Source organism: Crocodylus siamensis, chromosome 15 (assembly GCF_052110815.1).
Source record: "Crocodylus siamensis isolate JL-2025a chromosome 15, ASM5211081v1, whole genome shotgun sequence".
NCBI lineage: Eukaryota > Metazoa > Chordata > Crocodylia > Crocodylidae > Crocodylus > Crocodylus siamensis.
This window is the reverse complement of record NC_143409.1, coordinates 54,342,998-54,365,397: the sequence shown is the minus strand read 5'-3', so window position 1 is coordinate 54,365,397 and position 22,400 is coordinate 54,342,998. Positions and strand designations below refer to the sequence as shown.

Sequence of the window (22,400 nt, the reverse complement as noted above, 5' to 3'; positions counted from 1 at the left end):
AAGCAGAAGCTGGGACTGTGGGCAAAGTGGGGAGGAGGTGTGGTGGACCAGTAGGGGGTGCTCCTGCATTGAGCCACCCACCTCCCTGCGCCCGACCACCTTCCAGGCTCTGAGTGCCTCCATAGGGGTTCCTTGCATCCACTGACCTCCTTCCTGAAGCACACTTACTAGCCTGGGGGTAACATAGCTGCCACCACCCCAAGAAGGGACTGTCTCAGCCCTGTGTCCTCAGGGAAACACAGGCCTAAAGTCCTATGGGTACTCGACCCAGTACAGGCACTTGGGGCACTTCCCCAAGTCAGGGGGCAAAAAGCAAAGTCTCCCTTAGTCCGCAGACCTAAGGGGTCTCTTAGGCATAATTTAGACCCAACCCTCAATAAGTCTCCCACACCAGTCACAAAGGAGAACTTTACTGATCACCGGGGGGAGCATGAAAATAGGGTACAAGATTGAGCGATATCATAGAAATCTCATAGAGCAAACCAGTCTGGCTGAGGTAGCCTTTTGATCATGCATCTGAGTTACTGCTAGCTAGATATCTAACCAGATCTCGAGTAGCTTACTCACAAGTGTCGTCACGAGGTTGTTGGAGATCCCCTCTGGAGGCAGGCTGTTCCTTGCTCATGGGTTATGGGGGAGAGAGCCAGTTTCAGATGATCAAGCTCCTCTCTAAGTCTGAGTACCCACATGGCTGCTGCCCCTCCTTCTGGGCAGCCTTAACTTATAAAGCCCCATGACCTAATTCACCTGGTCCAATAGAGGCCAGAACCTGTTGGCTGTTGGCCAACCAATTTGAAATACATCACTAGTTGCTGGGAAGACTCCAGTTCCCCAGGTAGATGCCCCTCACCCAGGTAGCCGATACCAGTCACGTAGGCAGAGGGAGCAGGTTTCCCCCTCCTTCAGGACTGTATCCAGCTCAGGTTAACTAAAGAGATAGGATAAGGGTGCGTCTCCTTTGCTGGGCCTGTCCTAATCACATTGTCACAGGACAGAGATTTTGGGAAGAAACAAAGGTGGCTTCTTGCCACAGGGGGCACACAAGAAATGTGGTAGCACAACAAGTGGGAGTAGGGGGGAGGGATGGGAGGGCTAGGGTTGGCGCTGGGGGTGGAAGAGTTCATTGTAGGGTCAGCGGGGTCCCAAGATGGGGCAGGAGGGCGGTGAAGGGTCTCCTGGTCCCTAGAGGAGTGGGGGGTGATCAGGGCAGGGAGGGGCTTGAAGGGGCAGGAAGGGACCAGGTGATGGGAGAGGGTGTTGGAGGGTGTGCATAAAGGGGCAAGAGGAGAAAGTGGGGGAGGGAGGTAGAAAGAGGCCAAAAGGGGAGTTAAGAATCCTGCGGGGGACATGTGGGGGCTGTGGTGGGGCAGTGACCGTGGACACTCAGACGTCCATGCAGTAGGAGCTGGGGGGTGCAGGGACCAGGCCTGTCACCTCCCCGGGAGCAGGGCAGGGTTTGGGTGAAGAGGGCACAGCCCTGGGGAGCACCTCTGGGGCTGCAGAGTCCAGTCCCTGCTCTCGGGGCAGCTGCAGCACCCAGTGCTCGGGCTCCACTTCTGCTGCTGTCCCTGCTGCTCTGCAGGGAGGCTGTCCAGCCCCACCCTGCTCCTGCACCAACAAGCACTGCTCCGCTTTCCAGCCTGGACTCCATCCTGGCTGGTCTCACTTGTGACTTCCCCTTCCTCTGCCAATCTTGCCCTTTCCCTTTGTTGCCGGCACAAGGTGCCCGAGGGAGGCAACAATTCGGTTCGTTGCCCGGTGTGCGTCGTGCCAAATAAACACACTGGGGGGAGAAGTAGACAGAGTTTATTTGAGCTCAAGTAAAAGGCGCAGGGAGACTGTATTGTCTCAAATCCTGTGTCCCTAGCCCTGCAACAGTGTATTTTTATACCCTGGTCAATTTTCTGCAGTGGTTTTTCACCAGCTGGCCCCCCTCTTCTTCCCCTTTCCCTCCTCCCTTCTCTCGCCGAGCCTTGCATTTCACAGATAACAGTTTTAGCTCGCCTGTTTTCCAGAAGGACAGGAGATTACAGGCACCAAAGAAAGGGTTACAAAGTTTGGGCGGTGGGGGACCTGGCTCACCTGGGCCCAGAGCAGAGGGGCTTCATCGACACTCGTGGTCTTCCATCCCTCTGAGTTACCTACGGTTATGCCCAGTGTGGAAGAAATCAAACTTCGCACTGTGGTTGAATCAGAAGTGACAGAGCCAGCTTTTCTTTATTTAGGGATATACTGTGATCACAGGGAGAATGCCACACAGCAAGGGGAATCACCCACCTGTCTGTTTCAAAGGATTTCTCCGACTCTCTAAGGTTACAAGCTTATTTATACTAAAGACAGAGAAAGAGATAAAAAATACACCTTGGAGAAACAAAACAATAGTAAATTACACAGAAACTTAGAAAGTTTACTTAAACAACTATCTATGCATAGGGCTATCTCAAGGCATGCAGGAGTGCAGATTCCTTCTCTCAAAACATTTGAATTAAGCAGTATCAGCACGTCTGGTCTTGGTCTGTTTTTCTAGTCAAGTAAGCCAATTACTTCTACATTCCCTAATTTTTTTTTTTTTAACAAGTTAGAGATTTATAGCCATTAGAAAACTAAGCACCGTTTATTTTAAATTCTACCTCACACTTACTGACTCCTACTGCAACACGAGATCCATTACAGGTCCAACAGAGCTTTCCAGGGGTGGCACACGCTAATCATACATATTCAGACCGGTTGCAACTTACATTCTGCCAGGTTTCGTTCCCATGAAAATCTGAATCGTAAGGGGCTAACATCTGAGTTGCATTCAAGGGTACCGGTATCATGGGTATCCCTCCAGTAGAACAGATAGGGACATGACTACATATCCAACAACGAGAGACATTTAAATCTATCCCAATTTGATTAACTAAAGACAAGAACACATTTTCATGAAGTGATCTTCTTTGTCGGTGCAGAAGTGTAGTTTGGTTTACAGAGTTTCTTATAACTGATGACTCAAGTTCATATAAGATGGCCCAAAAAGAAATACTGAATACTATCCAAATCATGACTAACCAACTCCACCTCGGGAACCAGGAACTAGGTAGAGGCCTTTTTCCTGTCCTGAAGGGCATAGTGGTGTCGTTGGGGCACATCCTCTTCGCTCTGTAGTGGCAAATCCTCTTCGCCAGTAGGCGCTTGGCTCACTACTGGTCCTGAGCTCTCGTGCTGGCAGGTGCTAGGCTCACTACCAGTCTGTGGAGGCTGATTACAAGATTGATATGGAGGAGAGTCTAGGTCTAATGGGGCTGATGTTTTCTTACTGTGTGAAGCATGGATCCATGTCTGGAGTCCTTGACACTTTATTGCAGTGTTGGTGGCCTTTCCAGCAAGGTTCCAGCGATGACTTTTTTTTTTGATGGACTTTTACATGGACCCAATCTCCAGGCAGGATAGACTGGCACGGCTCACCTGGTTCTTTGGGGAGAGCTGCCTGTACCTGTGAATGAAAAGCCTTAACACACTTCATTAGCGCCTTACAATAGTCCAGAATGGTATCATCAAGTGAATGTATATCGCAAAAGTGGGAGGCAACACGTGGGGAGGCGGGGAGCCTCATGGGTCTTCCCATTAGACTGTCATGTGGGCTAAGCCCAGTCTTTCGGTCGGCACTAGATCTCATACTCATAAGGGCTATGGGAAGTGCATCTGGCCATTTTAGGTGAGTCTCAGCACAAATTTTGGCCAGCTTATTTTTCAGAATGCCATTTGGCGTTCCACTTGGCCCGAGGCCTGCGCATGGTACGGGCAATGACAGTTCTGTTGGATCTGCAGGACTTGGCAGACTTCTTTCATTATCTGTCTAGTAAAATGAGTTCCTCTATCAGAGTTTAGGGACAAAGGAATACCAAACCTTGGAATAAAGTCTCTGAGCAACTTTTGCTTACAGTGATGGTGTCAGCTTTTGCACATGGGGAGGCTTCTAAACATACATACAATAACAAGAACATATTCATAAGAACAACATTTCTGCATTTGAATAAAATCTAATTGTAAATTTACAAACGGTCCTCAAGGTGCGGGATGTGCTGCCTTCTTTGTTTTTACAGGCTTTAAGGAGGTAGATGGCAAGAGCAAATCATCAACATATTGCACAAGCACAGAATTTTCTTTAAATATTATGTCATCTAGATCTTTTTTCAGAATTTGGGAAAAAGAGAAGGGGATTCAGTATAACCCTGGGGCAATCGCGTCCAGGTATACTGAAGTCGTTGATAGGTAAATGCAAAGAGAAACTGGCTACCAGGGTGTATTGGAATAGAAAAAAATGCAGAACACAAGTCAACAATAGTAAAATAACAAGCTTTAGCGGGAATACAGGCCAAGATAGTAGCTGGATTTGGTACAACAGGAAAAGTAGGTAAAACTGGAGAATTTACTGCACGAAGGTCTTGTACAAAGCGATAGGTATTCTTTCCAGTTTTTTACAGGAAGAATAGATGTATTACAAGGGCTTTTAGTTGGGACAATGATACCTTGCTTTAAAAGGGCAGTTACAACAAGGCGTATCCCTTCTTCAGCTTCTGGACGTAAAGGGTATTGAGCAACTTTGGGTAAAGGCTTAGCTGGGTTTAATCTAATTTTTACAGGCTGGGCAGTATGAATTTGTCCTACTTCATTAGCATGCTGGGACCAGAGAAAGAGAAGGACAGCTTTTATGATTTCTTTCTTGCAACACAGAAAGATCATGGAACTCAGGTTCAGCAGGTGAGCTAGCTAAAGCAGCAAGTACTGCTATCTCGTTATCACAAGGGACATCTAAATAAACACCATTAGGAGAACAATAGCTAGTACAGCCGAGTTTACAAGCAAATCTCTGCCTAACAAATTAACAGGAGAACAAGGACTAAGGAGAAAGGCATGTTGATTAGAAACAGGACCAAGAGAAACATGTCGTGGTTGGGAAACAGGATGAGGAACTATTTGATTTGAAATTCCCACAGCGTTTACAACAGCAGAGGAGAGGGGAGTTGTGGGAAATTCTTCAGCTCGGAGCGGAGAGCGGCTTGCACCGGTGTCTACTAAACATTTTGTAGAAATGCCATTTATCACGCAGGAAACAAGGGGATCATATTGATTACGTGGGAGAAGCGGGGCTGTGATGATGTTACTATTCCTCAGGCTGGCCTAACAGGAGGCTCCCTGATTCGGGACAGAGAGTTGAGTGAGAGGAGGTGGTGGCGGGTTAAACGTCATCCCCGGCTGGCCAGGCCGGTGAGGACATTGAGCCTTCCAGTGTCCTGGTTGGCCACAATAAAGACAACTGTCATTATTTTGGGACTGAAATCCTCCTTGTCCCATCCCACGACCACGTCCCCTGCCTCTGAACTGTCCTCGATGGAAACCTCCACTTCTGCCCCAGCCTAAAGTCTGTAATTGTAATGACATTAGCTTAGTTTCCGTGGGTTCCTTTTTCTTTTCCTGGGAGGCTGTGCAATGATTTGCAATGGTGACTAGTTCTGTGACTGGCTCAGTCTGCCACCCTACAGCAATTGTGCACAACTGTTCCTGGACTTTAGAAAGAAGTCCGTGGACAAAAGCGGAAGCAACTGCTTCTGGGACAGTTGCAGCTGCATTTTCAATACCAGAATGTCTTTCAAATACTAGTTTCAAGCCGTCCATGTAGTCTGCTGGGGATTCTCCTTTATTTTGTTTACAGTTATGTATTTTGGCCCAGTCAGTTTTCCTGGGGCAAATTTTAAGCACAGCCTCAGGGAGGCATCTTCGGGCATCTGCTAAGTGATCTCCTATTCCGGGGTCTTGAGTAGGCCAAGTAGCCTGTGCAATGAGGCAGTTGCGGACCTCAGAGGGCAGAACGCTGCTCATTAATTGGTTTAAATCTGCCCATGTTGGATCATAACATTGGATTACAGTGTCTAATTCTTCTCTAAATTTTTGGGGTTCCTTTCTGATGTTGGGAAATTGTTTCACAAGGTTTAGGAGATCTCCTGGGGTCCAGGGGACAGGGACTGTGATTGTAGTTTCCCCATTTGGACCTTGCCCTGGAAGTTGGCGGAAAGGCATAAGCTGAGCCTTTTTAGATTGTGAAGAAGGGGCTGGACCACACTGGGTACCAGACCTTAAACAAGAGAAGGAAGTTGAGATTTCAGGAGACAGACACCACGTCTTCGGTGGGCGTGGGCATGCCCCGGGGGCAGGTGACGGTTGTTGAGTGATAGTTTCCTGGTGAGGAGGGCTAATCCTGCTAGAAGAATCTATTTGGTTACTTTGGACTTCTTCAGGTTCAGATTGTGCCTGGAACTGATGTGGGGGTGGCACATTAAGAAAATCAGTTATATCTTCTGCAGATTCATTCTCAGTTATTTGTGGATAAAGTTGTGTTGGTGCTGATGGTACTATTGATGGGGGGTCTCCTTTTGGTGCACCTTTCTGTTTAATTCCTTTATCTGAGATTTCAGTTTCTCTTGGGAGTCTTTAAGACTCCAAACTTGAGATTTTTCTTTTTTCCCTATTTTATTTATTTATTTTATTTTGACTTCTTTTGGAAGCTTCTTTATATTAATCAAAAAAATGTGTCCCACTGAGTCTGTGGTATATTACTACCTCTTAACTCAAGGTCTCTGTGGGGATAAAGAATTTTATTTAAATCAAATGTTCCCTCCAGGGGAAACTGCTGGCTAAAATCATCTCTGGTATACCAATTCCATTTGTCTAGAAACTTACAACGTTTATGGCCATCGTGTGTGTACATGTACAATGCTGGAGTCCCTTTTGGCAGAGCCGGTATGTCTTTAGACTCTCTGCTCCCCATCTCTTTAAACTCAATTCACGCAGGTCTTTCATACAGGAAGGGCTTATTCAGGGTGTCCGGTCAGGTTGTGAGATTTGGTAGCAGCACAGAGATGCTGTGGCTAATGTCCAAAGACAAGACTCCACTGCAATTACAGCACACAATGCAGTTACTCACGGTTAGACACGGCTCATTATGAGGGTGGGGAAAGGGTAAACCTGTCCATGGGGCCACGAGGTTCCAGCTGGGCCCCCTTGCGTTCAAAACTGCCTTTCCGGACAGCCTTGGGGCGGCTGAACCCAGCCTTAGTCTCAGACCCGGTCAGTGGCTCATATTTCTCAATTCATACTCTCAATTCACACAAGGGAATGTCTGCGTTGAGGCACGAGGTTCAAGAGCATTTCTTTAGTCTCAGCCTTGGTCAATGCTTATCGTGGAAAACACTCACACTCTAAGAGTTTCCACCTTGCACCCTCGCTTTCAAAGAGCACACAGAACAAATCTGTTGTCTTCGGGGTGGCTGCACAAGGTTTCTACTCCTGGCCTCAGAGAGACCTCCTAGTTCCTTACAGAACTTAAGTCAATTCGCACAGGGAAATACTTTCACTTACAACAGCAACACAGAGTCGTAACTCTTAACCTTGACTCTTAACCTTGACTCTTAACCTTGAGTCTTAACCTTTCTACTTACAGTTAATACTTACACAGTGGGTCCGATAGTTCTGGCAGCAAAAGTTCGGATAGAGTGAGCCTCAAGTAGTGAATCAGGAAGACACAGAGACAGCCTCTCACTGAAAAGCCCCAGTAGAGATTTCAAAAGGTCTCTTACCTTGGTTTGGCACCAGGGCTTCAGGGAAGAGATGTCTGTGTCCCAACAGATCACTCCGGGCGTCTCTATCCGAGTCATGGCACCAAATCGTGGAAGAAATCAAACTTCGCGTTGTGGTTGAATCAGAACTGGCAGAGCCAGCTTTTCTTTATTTTAGGCTACACTGTGATCACAGGGAGAATGCCACACAGCAAGGGGAATCACCCACTTGTCTGCTTCAAAGGATTTGTCAGACTCTCTAAAGTTACAAGCGTATTTATACTAAAGACAGAGAAAGAGATAAAAGGATACACTTTGGAGAAACAAAACAATAGTAAATTACACAGAAACTTAGGTCATTTACTTAAACAATGATTTATGCATAGGGCTATCCCAGGGCATACAGGGCAAGATATTAAGATAACTCAAGGCATGCAGGAATGTGGATTCCTTATCTCAGAACATTTGAATTAAACAGTGTCAGTACTTCTGGTCTTTGTCTGTTTCTCTAGTCAAGTAAGCCAATTTCTTCTACACCAGTGACACCAACACCTTCCAGGCACCCGTTCCCACCCCTCTTCCCCAGCCCTGGGCTCCCGCCTTCCCAGGGTGAGCGTGGGCCACCGTTGTGTCCTTTCGTCCTCATTCCCCGTGAATGGAGCCCCCCGCTGTCCCAGCGTTACCCCACCACCACCACCATGACGTGGGCTCTGCCTCTGCAGCCTGGCAGCCCTTGGTGGCACCTGTTCCCTGGGGCTGTGACCTGGACTCAGGGCCTGGATCTGTCTGTGTTTCAGGGTCTCACACTCTCCAGTTCATGTACGGCTCTGAGCTTGGCGAAGATCGCAGTACTGGAGGCTACAGGTAGTTCGGCTACAACAGGGGAGACTGCATCAGCTATGACCTGAAAACACGCACTGGGTAGCAGCAGCCCCGCAGGCTCGGGTCACCCAGCACAGGTGGAATGAGGACAAAGTCATCCTCCGGCCAAGGAGCATCTCCCTGGAGGAGGAGACCTGCATCGAGCGGCTGCGGAGGTACCTGCAGCATGGGAGGCAGCACTGCAGAGCCGTGAGTCCCGGCGTCACCCGCCCAGGGCAGCACTGACAAAGGTACCCACTTCCCCTGGCAGTGCCCACCCCAGCCCCTGTGCCGGGTGGTGAGTGCTGTCTCAGTCCTGCCACTGGGTGAGACCTCAGCACTGCTGTGGGACACGGCGTGCCCTGTCCCTGCCCTGGCCAGGCCGCCCAGCTGGACGCAGGCCACAGGGTGTGTGCACCGCCACCACGTGTCTGAGACCCAGAGATCTGCTGCATTGGACCCCGTTCCCGCAGCCCCGAGCGCAGTGCTGCTGTGTCTCCTGTCCCCTGTGCTCCTGCCCCGACACTGCTGCTCCTGTCTGAAATAACCAGTGGAGGCAGCTTGGTATGGCCCAGCGCAGGGGCCCAGCCAGGCCGCCTGGCAGGGATCTGGGGTCACGGGTCTAGTAGGGGCAGTCACTCCAACGGGTGTCTCCTCACTTCCAGAGCCCCCGTGGCGCAGGTGAGCGACAGACCGTCGTCCCAGGACAGACTCACCACCCTGTCCTGCCGGGTCCACGGCTGCTACCCCAGAGACATCTCTGTCGTCTGGCTGAAGAACGGGGAGCCGCAGCCCCAGGAGACAAGCCGCTCAGGGGTCGTTCCTCACAGAAATGGGACCTACCAGACCTGGGCCACCATCAGATCAACCCCCGCCCTAACCACGCTTACACCTGCAGCGTGGCGGACGTGAGCCTGGGTGCAGCCCTGAGAGTGGCCTGGGACAAGAGTGAGTGCCCCCGACATGGGGAGGGAGGAGACCCCAAGCGCCAACAGGGAGAGCCACTGACTGACCCCGCTAAGGGAGGAAGGGCTGTGGGGGTCAGAGGAGACTTGGGGCGCATGGCCCCTGCAGCAGTGGGGGCAGGTCTGGGGGTCACCTTGCCCACAGTCCCTTTCCCTCTTCCAGAGTCTAACCTGATCGCAGGCATCATTATCGCGGTCTTCCCGATGGGCATCACCGTGATGGGTGCAGCTCTTTACTTCATCAGTAAGTGCCGGGCGAAGCCCTTAGAGCCAGACCGTGGGGTGGGGGGAGCGGGGAGGGCTCATCACTGGGTGCCTGGGACCTGGCGGGGGACGGTGGGTCTCCGGATGCCCTGGGCTCCCAGGTCCACGTGCCCCAGGGGCAGCAGCCAGCCCCCAGCCCCAGTGCTGTGCGGTTGCCTTGCTGAGGGGCTCTGAGGGCTGCTCCTGGGCTTCATGTGAGCTGTGCCCCATCCCTCCCCCGATGGGGGTATCCTGGCCCTGAGTCCCGGTCTGAGCCCACAGCTCTGGTCTGCGCAGGCAGCTCCGTTCTGGGCTGTGGCCCCAGGTCAGAGCCGCCCCGGCTGTGGAAGCAGCCGCACTCGCTGAGCTCTGCCTCCTCTCCGCAGGCACACGGGGAGTCGGATACAGAGCAGCACCTGGCGAGTGCGAAGCCCCCTTCTTCTCTTCCCTGTCGCAGGTGCTGTGCGGCTCTGCATAGAGCGACCCCGTGGGCAGCGAGCCCGGTTCAGCCGGGGCTGCCCGCTCTGTTTGAGTCTATTCCAGGAGGTTTAATCACATGCTGTAAGGACGTTAATGACTGACCTCCTGTACTGTACTCAGAAAGGCAAATGTATATTACTATTACATTTAAAAAACCCACTAGACTATTGTATAGATTGGACTATTTAATATTTATTTTAATGAATGCCCTGTCATTTATCTCCCGGGTGACTTTCCACAGTCTCCTGGAGATTTATATCTAATTCCTGGAGACTCCAGAGCAATCTTGGAGGGTAGGCGACCCTAGGTCCAGCCCTGTGCCACCTCCCCACGGCTGCTGGGTGCCGGTGCCAGGACGGCAAGGCAGAGCCCTGGGCCTTGCTCTTCTCTGGGGGTGGCAAGGGCACCTATCACTGTGGTATCTGGGTGTTCCTCCTGGCAGGGCTCACATGGGGCATGCAGAGAGTGGGGGCTGGGGAAATCTGGCCCATGGGGCCCCTAAAAAATTTAGAAAATGAATATTAATCTGCCCTGGGCTGCCTGTCATGCAGCCCTCAATGGCTTTCTGAAATGCAGTAAGTGGCCCTCTGCCCAAAATAATTGCCCACCCCTGCTCCAGTGAGTGTCGTTTGAGGGACCCAATCCGGGGGAGGGGCTGCCGGGGCCTGGCAGGTGGGGGGATGGAGAGCCAGCCTGTGGATCTGTCCCAGGGAGATCACCCTGGGGGCAAGATGGTCCTGCCCTGGGTCTGTCTGGGGGGGAGCCAGAGGGGCCAGGCTGGAGAGAGATCATCACCCTGCTGGCTCTGTCTGTGCCCCCCTCCATGCCCAGGTGCCAGCGCTGGCCTGGCCAGAAGCACCCTGCCTTCTGGGGGTGGGTGGTTTTCCTTGTTCTTGGAAGCTGCTTTTAGCATGTGAATCCCTGGCCTGGTGGGGCCTACCTCGCCCCCTGCCCATCTGCTGTGGGCTGGGGCAGTGCTGTTTCCTGGACTGGGGTCAGGTCTCGCCCTCCATCCCATGCAGCTGGCAACTCTGGCTGTGCAGGGCCATGCACCTACTGGTAATCCCACCCTCCTCTGTGTGAGCCCTGGGGAAGGGGGAGAGGTTCAGCTCAGAGGTGCAACTACCAGCCCCATGAACTGGCCAGCCCCTGCCAGCTGGCACTTGGTCACCATCACTGCAGGGCAGGGTGAGTGCGAAGGGCCTCCTGGCTGCACTGGCAGCGGCTGGCACCACCTGCCTGTCTGATGTGTAGGGTACAAGGTGGAGGGAAGGGCTGGGGGACCTCAGGGGCTGGAGACATCTGGCTAATCCCTATCCTTCCTTCCCACCACTCCAACACCTGTGTCTAAGGTAAGTGCAGGGGGTTCTGGCCTCAGGGATCCCCCCTAGAAGATGCTGCCCGTCTCTGAGCAGCCCTGGGAACCCCAGACCTTCCAGGCCAGGCAGCCGCTGAGGCTGAGTGCCGGGAGAGCTGCATGGCTGAGTCTGCCCCAGCCCCTGTGCTCCTGGGGGGAGAGGAGCAGAGTGGGGGTGTTCATCGCCATCCCAGGCAGCAACACAGGCAATGCAGGAGCAGAGCTAGCACAGTGCAGGAGACCTGTCGGGGGGGGGGCGCATTTCCTCCCCCGAGTGGAGCCGAGTGCCTGGTCAGTGCCTGCTGGGTGCTGCAATCCCTCCGGCTGCTGCATCTCCCCGTCTTCCTTCTGCAGCTTAGTGGAGCCCGGTGGAGCCTGTGCTGCCTCCTGAGGGAGCCATGAAAGAGGAGACCGAACTGCACAGAGCAACATGATGCACTGATTCAACCTTTCCAAATGCCTTGATTTTATTCCCTGGATTTTGCCAAGCCAAAGCCTCTTGTTCTGGGGCAACAAATAGCTGGCATGTAAAATTAAAACTGCTTGGCTGTGGCCTGGCTGGAGGAGGGGGTTGGATTTGGGGATTGCTGCTTGCAAGTGTGTGGACCTCAGTTTGCTTTTATAAAAAAAACAGAGGTGCACTGAGATGCCTTCAGAAATTATTCAAACCAGGGAGATGGGCAGCACTGAAGCAGGCAGTGCATGGGTCATGCCCTAGAGCATCAGTGCTTAACTTTTTGGCTGGCTGAGTAGTGTGGGACCCATCTGCAGCCGTATTGGGCTCTGGGGACCGGCTTCACCCTCGCCTCCCCCTGAGGTACTGGAATAGGTCCCTGAGGGGTTTTTTCTTGCTCATAATTTAGCCTTGATGATGATAAAAACTGGATTCAACCACCTGGCCTATCCAGCACATTCCAGGAAAGCACATCTCAAAAAAACATAGAGAGATCTAAAGGGGTTGGATTTAAGCAGAGTAATGTTAATTTCAAACCTGAGGATGCTGCGTTGTAATTTGCTTATTGGATAAAACCAAGTTTGGGTAGTAATCTTTTATAATCATTTTAACACCTTTCAATCCCATAGGGTAACAGCTATAGAACAAATTATGAATGGCTCTAAAGCCAACAGATTAGCATAAAACTGGGTATAAAAAGCGTGTGCGTCAGGTGACCAACAGGAAGGAGGGAACAGGATGGTAATTGCTGTTCCAAGTCCGGACTCCGGACTCCTGGTGTGAGTGAAGATTGGATCCTGATCAAGGGACCTTCCCCAGTAACCCCTCTGACAGCGGCGGTCGGGGACACCTGATTTTGCTGGAATCACCTGGTGCGCACCTGGCACTGAGGGACTATCGATAAATTGCCTACCCATGTCTGTCTATCTGTTGTTTTAAACAGCCCAGGGGCTGATACCCTCGCAGTGCCTAACTGGCCTGCGACAGATTGATCCATTTATCTGTTGTTATTATCTGTTATTATGATTTACTATTAGATCTTTAATACTGCATTATCTGCTTATTGCATTTATCTTTCTATTAACTGTTGTGTGTAAGCTATAATAAATTTGCCATTGCTTTACTCCCAACTCTGTCTCCTCGATCCCGAATGAAACAGCCAAGTGGCTAAATTGATATACTCACAGTGCCCAGCTGGCCGGTGACAGCAGACTATAGTCTGTCTAACAGATGCTTGATGGAGGGGTTGCCCACTTGGTATACCCATAAGCTGAGCTCACTGTATGCACCAGGAGTCCTCCATTTCCTGCACACATGCCTTGGGTGGTCTCTCCTGTCCAATCTACTGCAGATACCATCTGCAGCAACCTCATGCCAGAGGCCCTGTTCCTCTCATAACCAGATCACTGTGAAGTCCTCATTTCCCTCTTCTTAAGTCCCATAGTCTTTCCCTATGCCAGGCATGCTCTGCGTGCCCTACAGCATTTCAACTTCTTGTCCAACAGGGGTGTGTACCCCCATATCCCAATACAGAGGTCCCCCATCCTACCCCATGGGAAGGGCTGCACATACCTCTGCCCCATATCATTATTTCTCTTCTGTACAGGAGATGAGTCATTCACAGCATCAACAGGTTAAACACTATTGGGAAGATGGTCTGAGCAGAGACAGAGGTGTTGGTCTGCTGTCCAGTAATCTGCAATGACAAACTAGTTCTGACTTACTGCCAGTTGCAGAAGTTCTCGAAACTGGAGCTCTTGTAAGCAAGTCTCTGATGCTTTGCACTAGACACTGCCTCTGACAATGGAAACCTCTTTTTTCCCCTCTTCTTTCCTTTCTGGAGTGTGGCGGGGCAGGGTGAGGGAAGCTTGAGACTGTAAGAGCTTGTTTCAAGAACGTGTACAGGCGGCTCGGGTTAATACCTGTGCTGCTTGTAGAATTTCTCTCTCGACAGGGGTGGAGGCTTCTCTGGGGCTGGGGTGGGCCACACAGCAGGGCTTGGGAATTAGGAGGTGTTGAGGTGCTAGAGCCACCCTGCTGTCTCTAGGCAGCTTTCGTCCCACAACATCTGATGCTGGTGAGACCTTTTCTGAGCCTCCTCCTGGCTATGGCCCAGCTGCATCCAGTGCCCAGAGTGGGAACTTCCCCCAAGGTCCTGGAGTGCCAGGAAGGTGCTGTCTGCTGGCAGCATGTGTTTGCATGCAGTCATTCTGGGGGGACAGACACAGCTGCTTACCTGGCAGGGAAGGCATCATGATCAACCCTCAGATCAAGTGTAGACTTGAATGGCATTGTGTACTAGAGGGTGCGCCCCTGTCCTATGCACTGTGGACAGGACGCCCTATGCACATCTTATAATTAGCTTCCCACTAGCCAGCTTCCAGTGGGAGGATCTCTGCTACATGCCTGCTTTCTGGAAATGGAGGACTGCTCCGTAGCTAGCTCCTGTGGCCTTTGCTTAAGGGCAAGTGATACTCAGGGACATGCAAATCCCAGCCCCTCCTGGCTTGGGCCAGCACGTAGGATGCCTACCAATGCATTTGGGAATATTTGAAAGGATGCTTGCTGGTTGTAGTGCTACATATGGTGTTTTAACAATTGAGTATTGCTCAATTGAAAGGATTCAGAACTGATTTAGCTAATTTGATGTGACACACGAAATTCTGCTGACCCTCCCCTCATAAAAAAATCCCCCAAACCCCACAGCTGCTGCATCCCTACTCGAACAGTCGGGAAGCCGGAAACAAACATCCCGCACACCCAGCAGAGGACCTGGGGCCCAGTACCTCTGAAGGTCACCACTGAAATGTCTAAAGGAGCCACTTGTCAGGTCTTATTACAGGGAGGGAGTTTGTAATATTGACTAGGGGTTACTATTAACGTTCATTTGGTTACAAATTGGCCAGGTTGCTGTGTCAATCCTTGGGGCTCTGGCAAAAAGAAATCCTATTGGTAACAGTCATGGAGTACCAGGAAGGAGCCTGTACTGACAGCGGGGTCTATGTGAGGCCAGGAGCCTTCCTGAGTGGTGTGGGGCCCATCTGCTGCACGACTCCTACCTGCCCCCCACTTGCTGGGGATGGGTATGGGGGAGCTGTGCATCTATATGCCAGGCTTGTGACACTGCTCCCCTGCTGCAAACCTCTGGACCCTGGCAAGCTCCGTGGCCTGGAGGTTGCTCACCCCTGTTCTAGCACATCCCTGTCCTGAGCTCGTTGTTCATTAAGACTCATCGTGTATTTTTGCAATGCTGTTTGTGTCCTGTAGCTTTCTGCTGCTCTGCTTTGCCCTGCACATAGCACTTGCTCCCTGCAGCCTCGCGGAGTGACTCTGGGACAGGGCTGTGTCCACAGGACATATAAAAGTCACATACAAGAGCAGTTTTTCTAACCTAGTGCCTGTGGCAGAAAGCCACCTTGTTTCTCCCCAAAACCTCTGCCCTGTGACACTGTGACTAAAATCTCTGAGCTGCAACCATTTGGTTAGGATGGGCCCAGCACACAGGGGACTGCACCCTCGGCCTGTCTATTTAGGTAACTTGAGCTGGCTGCAGTCCTGGGGGACGGGGGACCTGCTCCCTCTGCCCACGTGACTGGCATCAGTTACCTGGGTGGGGGGCATCTACCTGGGGAGCTGGAATCTGCCCGGTAACAGGTGATGCATTTCAAATTGGTTGGCTGACAGCCAGCTGGGGCTGACCTCCACTGGCCCAGGTGAATGAGGTCACGGGGGCTATATAGGTTGGAGGGGGGAGGAGGCTCGCTCTCTTCGGCCATGAGGTGAAGCAGCAGCCAAGCAGGGGAGACAGAGGAGCCTTGCCATCGGGACCTAGCTCTCTCTCTCTCTCACCCCCAGACTCCAGAGGGGAAACGGGAGAGCTCTGGAAGATGCTTGTGAGTAGGCTACTCAGTGGGATTAGATATCTCTAGCTGGCAGTAACACAGATGGGTGATCAAAAGGCTACCTCAGCCACTCTGTTTGCTCTTTAGGATTCCTAAGATATTGCTCAATCCTGTAGCCTGGTTTACTCTACCCCTTGTAATCAATAAAGTTCTCCTTTTTGACTGGTGTGGGAGACTTATTGAGGGGTGGATCTAAAATTACGCCTAAGAGACCCCTTAGGTCTGCGGACTAAGGGAGACTTTACTTTTTGCCCCCTGACTTGGGGAAGTGCCCCAAGTGCCTGTACGGGGTCGAGTACCCGTCGGACTATTAGGCCTGTGTTTCCCTGAGGACACAGGGCCGAGACAGTCCCTTCTCGGGGTGGTGGCGGCACGTTACCCCCAGACTAGCGAGTGTGCTCCGGGAGAGGGGTCGGCCGTGCTTCAGGCACCCCTAGGGAGGCATTCCGAGCCTGGCAGGGGGTCGGGCGCAGGGAGGTGGGCGGCTCAATACAGGAGCACCCCCTACTGGCCCACCACAGTGCCTAGGTACCTAAAAACACCTGTCCCACTGCAGCCAGCCCTGGCGAGGCCTGTTCTGAGCGTCCTGCTGGCTGTGGCCCAGCCACGTCCTGTGCCCAGACTGGAAGCATCCCCCAAGGTCACAAAGTGCCAGGAAGGCACCTGTCTGCTGGCAGCGGGGTCTGTGGGAGGGCAGGACCCCTCGTGCTGCTGCAGCCCTGGCAGCCGCCCCTCCAGCCTCTGAGCAGTCCCCAGCCCCGGAGTCGGGACCGGAGAGACACCAGACAATGACAGACTTACGCGCTATTTTAGCTCTTCATTTATTTCACAAAACACCTGGCACAGCCCAGCCTGGCTCCAAGGTATATCCCCGCCCCAGAGAGCCCCCACCATGCAGGAAACTGTAAAGACTCACAGCAACGTGACCAGCCTGTGACACATACGTAGTAACCAGGGTACAGCCCAGCCCACCCCATGTCCTGGCTCTACCCAACCCTGCCAGCACCTTTCCCCTCCCCAGAGACAGATGCCCACTCCTGCTAGGATACAGGCTCTCCTGGGACACAGGGAGACTGCTTCCCTGGGTGGCAGGTTGCTCAGCGAGCTGCCCCTGCACCAGGCCACAATATGGCCCCCGGCGTGCCATGAGCCGTGCATGCATCCCCTGCTCGGCCACAGCATCTCTCTCCAGCACCACAATGTGGTCGGCCACCTCCACTGTCGCCATGCGGTGGGCGATCCCCAGCACCGTGCGAGCCCCGCTGCTCAGCACTGCTGCACGGACCTGGGGAGAGCAGAGACTGTCAGGACGCAGCCTGGGATGCCCCCGCCCCGCAGGCCTGAGTGCAACTCCTTGCGTGTCACTCACCGTGGCCTCACTCTCTATGTCCAGTGCACGGGTGGCTTCATCCAGAATCAGCACCTTCAGCTGCTGGATCAGGGCCTGAGCAATAGCAAAGTGCTGCTTCTGCCCCGCTGACAGCCGCCCGCTCTTCTCCCCCACGCCTGCGGGTGGGAGAGAGAATAGTGACTGGGACACCTGGGCTCTCTCCCAGTACGGGGCGCAGAGTGGGGGGAGGATGGGGGTTAGGGTAGAGGGGGAGGCCGGGAGCCAGGACACATGGGTTCTCTCCGCAGCTCTGGGAGGGCGCGGGGTCTGCTGGGTTGCAGAAAGGAGCCCGGATGCCTGCGTTCTCTCCGCAGCTTGGGGAGAGGAGGGGGACTCTGTCAGCTTGCAGCTGGGCATCAGGACTCACCGGTCTCCAAGCCCAGATCCAGCGTGGTGATAAACTCAGCAGCATAGGCAGCTCTGGCCGCGGCCATCACCTGCTCCTTGCTGCACCCATCCAGCCCATAGGTGATGTTCTCTCGCACGGAGCCAGAGAAGAGCACGGGCTCCTGCCCCACCAGTGCCACCTGCCCACGAGAGATCATGAGAGCTGAGATCTAACCCCGGCTCACTACACCACATGCTGGGTACAACCTGCAGGCCTCACCTGTCGGTGCAGGTAGTGATGCTCATAGGCATGCAGGGACTCCCCGTCCAGCAGGACCTCCCTGGCCTGGGGCTCAAAGAACCGCTCCAGCAGCACCACGCATGTACTCTTCCTGGTGCCGTTCAGCCCCACCAGCGCTGTCACTGCCCCGGGCTGCAGCTCGAATGACATTCCCTGCAATGCCATCCACCAGGTCATAGCACTGTCATGGGCAGAGCAGGTACCCAGGGACTCCCAGGGCTGCATGGAGGGGGTACCTGGAGGACAGAGAAATCAGGGCATGAGGGGTAGGTGAAGGAGACATCCTGGAAGGTGACATGGCCCTGCAGTGTGGCAGGTCCCGTCAGTGCTCACAGCCAGTGCTCAGTCCAGGTACTTAAACACTTTCTCTGCTGCCCCCCATGTTGCTCAGCAGGTCCCCGGAAATGTACACCAGGGTCTGAGGGACCAAAGAGAGTCAGAGGTGTGCAGGCAACATGCAGGAGGGGTGGATAACTCCCTGCCCCACTCACCTGTACATATTGCCCCACCTCACCCTGGTAGAGCAGGAAGGAGACCAGAGCGCCCTTGGTCATGAGCCCGGCCTGGATCTGCTGGTGGCCTCAGTACAGCATCAGCACCTGAGTGGCCACCTGCAGCAGCTGGGGAGTGGAGCATGGAGTGGCTGTCATGTCTCCATGCCAGTCATTCACAGCATCCAATCCCCCATGTGACTGCCCGAGGACCGAGCCCTGGGCAGTGGGGTCCCCCAGGGCTTAGTCCTTGGACCCGCACTGTTCAACATCTTCATCAGCGACTTGGACAAGGGGGTAAAAAGCACCCTGCTCAAATTTGCTGATGACACTAAGATGTGGGGGGAAGTGGGCATGTTAGAAGGGGAGGAATAGGTTACAATCGGACCTAGATAGGTTACAGGGGTGGGCAGATGAGAATAGGATGGGATTCAACACCGACAAGTGCAAGGTGCTGCACCTGGGGAGAAGAACCAGCACCATACCTACAGGCTGGGGGACTCCCTTCTCGTCAGTGCAGAGGAGGAAAAGGATCTTGGAGTCATCATTGACTCCAGGATGAACACGGGCCGGCAGTGTGGGGACACAGTCAGGAAGGCCAATCGCACCTCGTCGTGCATCCACAGATGCATCTCGAGCAGGTCCGGGGGGGTGATCCTCCCCCTCTATGTGGCACTGGTCAGGCCGCAGCTGGAGTACTGCATCCAGTTCTGGGCGCCGCACTTCAGGAGGGATGTGGACAGCATGGAGAGGGTCCAGAGGAGGCCACTCGCATGGTCAGGGGGCAGCAGGGCAGGCTCTACGAGGAGAGGCAATGGGACGTGAACCTGTTCAGCCTCCACAAGAGAAGGCTGAGAGGGGATCTGGTGGCCATCTATAAACTGGCCAAGGGGGACCAGCAGATTATGGGAGAGTCCCTGTTCCTCCAAGCACTACCGGGAGTAACAAGCAATAACAGCCATAAGTTGACAGATGGGTGATTCAGACCAGACATCAGGAGGCACGACTTCACTGTCAGGACGGCTAGGATTGGGAACCAACTTCTACGGGAAGTGGTGCTGGCTCCTACCCCGGGGGTCTTCAAGAGGAGGCCGAATGAACATCTCGCTGCGGTCATTTGACCCCAGCATCCTTTCCTGCCCATGGCAGGGGTCGGACTTGATGATCTGCTCAGATTCCTTACGACCCAACCTGCCTTGAAACTATGAAACTAGGAGGTATCCTTTACCCTGGCCCCAGCTCAGTCATTAGCTTGCACCACAGCCTTTCCCAGTCACCTGAGTGGCTTTCCCAGATGCCTGGGTTCCTGTGCCCCCCTCTTCCCCCGCCCAGTTTGTGTGTGCTAGAGTGCAGCCAGCCTTCCTACCCCTGGGGCTCCTGTCTTTCAGCCTGTGACCTCCAAGGGCCAGATGCCTGGGTCCCTGCTCACCCACTGCCTGGGACTGCGGCACTCAGCTTGCCCCTTGAGTCACAGGCAATGATTCAAAAGTGCTCTAGTGCCCTCTGTGCATAGGTAACGAGCCACACCCTCCCCCCACAACACACCAAAGGCAGGGGCTCAACATACACACACACACAGAACATCCTAACACGCACACACAACCAAAGCATGTATCCAACACACACGCGCGCGCATTCAACACATACACACAAACACACCCACACACGAAATGCAGGTGTCTCCCTCACACACACACCAAAGGCATCCAACACATACAACCAATGCATGAATCCAACACACAGTGCAGATTTCACACACACACAGAGCAAGAGCTCACTCACATAGACATAGACACAGGCACACAAATCAAAGGTCCAACACAATGACAGAGCAGGACCTTGCTTGTGTAGACACACATACACAAACACATGGATATGCACATGCACAGATGTGTGTGTGTGTGCATGCATGCATGCATGCATGCACATCCCCCCCACGCCATTCCCAGACTCCTAGGTGCCCCTCCCCTGCTGTCCCCTGCACTGCAACATAACCCATCCACTGGGTGCCTAGATCCCAGCTCTTCTCTGTTCCTTTGTCCCATCCTGCACCCCCTCGTCCTGACACCCCCCATCCCCTTCCCCTGGACACTGGAGCCACGGGCAGCTCACCCGTCAGAAGAGCAGGTAGAGGGCCCGCTCCAGGTCCCAGCTTTCCTTGAAACAGCAGGTGTGGGCAAGGGCCACAGCATAGCGCCGTGCCTCCTCCTCCGCAGAGCTAAAGCTGGGCACAGTCTCCACGGAGGCCACAGCCTCGAGTGCCACATCCCCAGAGCAGGCCACAGAGTCCTGGATAGCCTGTAGCATGGCCTCGGGCCTGGGGGGGTGTGAGAGGCTGACCAGGGCAGCCTGCGATGCAGGGCTTTCCCACGCAAACGGGACTGTCCTACCCAGCCCATTGGGATGGGTGTCTGGGACACAGGGATGTGATGACACCATCCTTACACTCCACCAGTGGTTTCTGGGAGGCTGGATTTTGGGGGACTGTGTCCCCAGGGCCATTCCCTTGCCCAGCACCCATCCCCTCAGCCCACTCTGCCCAACCCCCATACCCGGTAACGGGCGTCATAGGTCTTCTGAGTAGCCACGGTGAGGGGCATCTCGAGCAGTGTGCACAGTGTCAGGCACCACGACAGCCCCAGCATGAAGCTGTAGAGGCCCAGCACTTTCACCAGGCTGCGCAGGAAGATGTTGGCGTTGGCCGGCACCGAGCCGTGTCCTTGGAGAGGTGCAATGTCAGGTCCCTTATAATGTGGAGGCGGGGGAGCGCACAGTGAGGCTTGGCTGTCCCCACACTGTAAGTGGGGGCTGCACAGGGTGAAGTGTGGGGGTGGGAGGGATGCTGGGATTCAGGGAGCGGGTGTCAGTGGGGAGGGGCTGGGACACACCTGTCTTGACCTGCTGGAAGAAGGCCAGGTCCTGGTGCACCCGGGAGGAGAAGAGCAGCCGGGAGAACGTGAAGAGGCCCCCACGGCAGCCGGCAGCCACGGAGCTGGGGGTGGGGGCAAGGAAAAACAGATGTGGAGGGGAAGATCGGTAGCCGGCTGGCTTCCCACGGGGGCTCGCAGTCCTGTAACATGGCAGCAGTGCTCTTCCCTAATCCACAAATCCCTGGGGGGGGTTACCTGCTGATGGAGACAAGGCACATGAGGCCGATGGCAATGGCAAAAGCATCAGGATTGTAGCAGCTGCCCAGGATGTCAATGATGCGGCCGGTGTAGTAGGGGATGAACATCTCACCTGCGGCAGGAAGGGCACGTTGAGGGCTAGCTCTCCGGACCCCATGCCCAGGATCAGGGTACCCCCTCCCCAGCTGCCCTCCTGGCAGGGGCTGAGTCCCTGATCAGTGGGGGACACTTGCTGGGTCCCTGGCCCCCCTGTAATTCTCAGCTGCAGTGGTTTCACTTGACAGGGGGCTGCGTTCCCAACTCAGCAGGGCCAGCAGCGCCAGCCCTCAGCACAGGGCACCCTTCAGGTGACAAGGCTCCCTGGGCTTGTTGTGGGATGCCCTCCACCCTAGAAGGGGAAAGGGGAGGTCTGGGGGTGCCCCACTCACCCACAATGGCCATGATGGTGAGGAAGATGAAGACTCCCCCACTGTGACACAAGGGGATGGGATGTGCAGACTGTGGATGTCCCCTCTTTTAGTGTCCCTCAACCCCTTCATCTCCTCCAGAGCTTGGTACCCAGCTGCAGCTGGTCAGCAAAGAGCAGCAAATAATAGTCAACCGGGGCTGGGAGTCTGGAGCCAGCTGGACGTGGTGACAAGCTGATGAGAGTGGAGCCAGAAAGAGGGTAAGAAACCCAGACCTGTGGAGGAGAGGACAGAGCCCAGCCCTCTCCTACATGCACAGAAAGGACAAGAGGTTTGTGGTTTTGAAGTACTGGCAGTGTCATTCATGTGCCAGCAATAAGCTGCTGCTTAGTTTCTGTGATTCCTCTCTGCCTCCTGACTGGAGGCCCCACCTCCCAAGCCAGGTTAAATAGCAGCAATGTAACACAGTGTGCTTTTCTTCTGGGCTCCTCCACCTGGA

General features: G+C 53.8%; 2 protein-coding genes and 1 pseudogene across 3 annotated transcripts in view; 2 read left to right on the top strand and 1 right to left on the bottom strand.

The window, feature by feature from the left end:
• The window catches only part of LOC149852907 (BOLA class I histocompatibility antigen, alpha chain BL3-7-like), a 622,447-nt gene that overhangs the window by 153,067 nt on the left and 446,980 nt on the right, over positions 1–22,400 (top strand). The window lies entirely within an intron of this gene.
• Positions 8,463–10,473, top strand: LOC149852929 (class I histocompatibility antigen, F10 alpha chain-like; annotated as a pseudogene). The gene is made up of 4 exons (XR_016439292.1): positions 8,463–8,666; positions 9,122–9,404; positions 9,585–9,665; positions 10,051–10,473. The product of XR_016439292.1 is annotated as a class I histocompatibility antigen, F10 alpha chain-like (transcript).
• The window catches only part of TAP2 (transporter 2, ATP binding cassette subfamily B member), a 32,802-nt gene continuing 21,541 nt past the window's right edge, over positions 11,140–22,400 (bottom strand). The window contains 14 exon segments of the mRNA XM_090029516.1: positions 11,140–11,230; positions 16,907–17,142; positions 17,227–17,363; positions 17,615–17,774; positions 17,855–18,028; positions 18,112–18,193; positions 18,195–18,253; positions 18,255–18,293; positions 18,367–18,495; positions 20,479–20,676; positions 20,919–21,082; positions 21,216–21,358; positions 21,492–21,606; positions 21,923–21,963. Coding sequence (XP_089885642.1) covers positions 11,140–11,230; positions 16,907–17,142; positions 17,227–17,363; positions 17,615–17,774; positions 17,855–18,028; positions 18,112–18,193; positions 18,195–18,253; positions 18,255–18,293; positions 18,367–18,495; positions 20,479–20,676; positions 20,919–21,082; positions 21,216–21,358; positions 21,492–21,606; positions 21,923–21,963 — 1,768 coding nt within the window.